The sequence below is a fragment of the Abramis brama genome, assembly GCF_963993115.1.
Source record: "Abramis brama genome assembly, chromosome: 7".
In the NCBI taxonomy this organism is placed as follows: Eukaryota; Metazoa; Chordata; class Actinopteri; order Cypriniformes; family Leuciscidae; genus Abramis; species Abramis brama.
In genome coordinates, this window is record NC_139969.1 from 362,101 (window position 1) to 364,600 (window position 2,500).

The 2,500-nt window shown below is 42.4% G+C and overlaps 1 protein-coding gene across 2 annotated transcripts in view; it reads left to right on the plus strand.

Moving 5' to 3' along the window:
• The first annotated feature begins 484 nt into the window (after positions 1–484).
• Positions 485–2,500, plus strand: part of LOC311087661 (transcriptional repressor p66-alpha) — a 42,608-nt gene continuing 40,592 nt past the window's right edge. Inside the window, exon 1 of one of the 2 annotated variants that reach the window (XM_084121031.1) lies at positions 485–651. In XM_084121031.1, coding sequence (XP_083977157.1) covers positions 500–651 — 152 coding nt within the window. In that variant the 5' untranslated portion in view covers positions 485–499. The remainder of the gene's footprint in view (positions 652–2,500) is intronic. The other variant, XM_084121030.1, reaches the window with a different exon arrangement.

Genomic DNA, 2,500 nt, shown 5'->3' on the forward strand with positions numbered 1-2,500 from the left:
AACACTGAACTGAATCAACACTGAACTGAACTGAATCAACACTGAACTGAATCAACACTGAACTGATCTGAATAATGACTTATCTACTGTAGAGCTGCTTTACAGCTGAATCTGAATGTGTCTCATATCTGATAAAGAGTCATCATTGATTCTGATATTCTCCTGTTTATTACTGTGAAACTATCTGTCCTGTATAAAGGGCTTGAGAAATAAAGCTGACGTGACTTTAGTTGTGTTTAAAAGCATCCCATGATGCACCTGATGAAGAGCAGAGCTGGAACCTAGACAAAGATGAAGCTCAAATATAAGAGTTTTCATGTGTGTGTATGTGTGTGTGTTACTTATTTTCCCAGAATTACATAAGTGATTCTTCATCATCATCATCATCACTAATAATGGTAAGCTGCTAATGAGCTGGTTCACCGAGCTGCGGGTCACCTGTGTTCGGGTGTGTGAGGAAGACGTCGGTGATGATGGTCCCTGGTGAACTCCAGCGCGCATGCGCAGTGCGGTGACGCCGCGGTGTGTGTGTGTGACCGATCGGCACAATCCGGCACTGGAGGACGCGAGCGACCGGAGAAAGAGTGTTTCCCGGGATTATCCGAGTGAATTACCGGAGGAACCGGCCCGAGTAACCGTCAGCGAGACCCGGTGAGTGACGAGAAAGAGTTCAAGCGCTCGGAGGATCGCGAGCTGCTCCTCTTCCTCACACACACACACTTTCTCTCTCTCGCTCTCTCTCTCTCTCACACACACACACACACACACAACACGGTTCAGAACTCACGAGTAACTAACTTACTAACGTTAAATCACAATGTTTCGACTTTGAAGCTGAAGTTGTGTCGAACAGTTTCAGGTTTGATGTTTTGAGTTGACTGATATGTGTAGTTTATAATATAAAACGTTCCGTCATTATATGTGACATAAATCACTGAGGTAAAAGTGAGGTAAACGAAGCTAAAACTGAGGTAAATCTGAGGTAAAAACCGGGTTAGGCGAAGCTAAAACTGAGGTAAATCTGAGGTAAACTTTACTCTGTCGTGTCTGAGGAGAGTTCCCAGGCAAGTCTTGCTTTATTTGAGTCACAATCCTCTCAGGTTTATGAAATTGATCGACAGTATTGATCAAATTCTGGTTCTTTCTCCCGTGTTTGAGGTGATTTAAGCGCTGAGCGTTTATTAAATTGCCGTTGAAGTGTTTGAAAGCGGCGCGCGTGCGCGTGATCGACTGTTATCCTGAGGAGATGTGATGATGATTGACGTTATTATGATGTTTGTGATCATATCTCGGGATTCTGTGGTGTTTGAGTGTTTTAGAAAGTGTTGTTGTTCACTGCATCACAATAAGAGTCCCGGGCTGCTCTTCCTCCTCCGGTCGCGCGCTTCCTCCTCTTCCTCATCTTAAAGCGGAACGCACTAATTTATCGCTTGTGCACTTTAATTCAATTACCGAAAATATAAGCAGTTTGACTTTTGAGTCGATGAGTTTATGACAGAGAAATGAGACCATCAGAGTTTTGCGTTTGATGCGTCTGTAACGTTACATGTTGACAGCTGTGGGTCACGTGACTTTATTAAATATCTTCATGAACTCTTAGAGGACCGACAGTATGCAGAAGTCTTTATTTTGGAAATGCATTAAGGTAAGCTAGGCTGTATAAAGCTTATTTCTACTGTTTGTTATATCAATTTACACATTTTCAAAGTGGTTAACATAAAAATTAGTGCTGGACAACGATTAATCACATCCGAAATAAAAGTTTGTGAGACGGTGCCCCCCCCCCCCCCCCAGTGTAAATGTGAGTATGAGTATGCGAGTGTGTGTGTAAGTTAGTGTGTGTGTGTGTAAGTTAGTGTGAGTATGCGTGTGTAAGTTAGTGAGAGTGTGTGAAAGTTAGTGTGAGTATGAGAGTGTGTGAGTATGCAAGTGTGTGTAAGTTAGTATGAGAGTGTATGAGTGTGTGTGTAAGTGAGTGTGAGAATATGCAAGTATGTGTGTGTAAGTTATTGTGAGTATGAGTGTGTATGCATGTGTATGAGAGTATAAGTATGCAAGTGTGTGTAAGTTAGTGTGGGTATGAGACACAAGTGTGAGTGTGAGTATGAATGTGTGTGTGTGTGTAAGTTAGCGTGAGATTGAGAGTGTGTGCATATGTGTAAGTTAGTGTGAGTGAGAGTGTGTGTATGCAAGTGTGTGTAAGTTTGTGTTAGTGATAGTGTGTGTATGCAAGTTTGTGTGTGTATGCAAGTTTGTGTGAGTGAGAGTGTGTATGTAAGTTTGTGTGAGTGAGAGTGTGTGTATGCAAGTGTGTGTAAGTTTGTGTGAGTATGAGAGTGTGTGAGTATGCAAGTGTGTGTGTGTGTAAGTTAGTATGAGTGTGTGAGTATACGAGTGTGTGTTTAAGTTAGTGTGAGTGTGTGTGTGTGTGCAAATTAGTGTGAGTGTGAGTATGCAAGTGTGTGCAAGTTAGTATGCGAGTGTGTGTGAGTATGCGAGA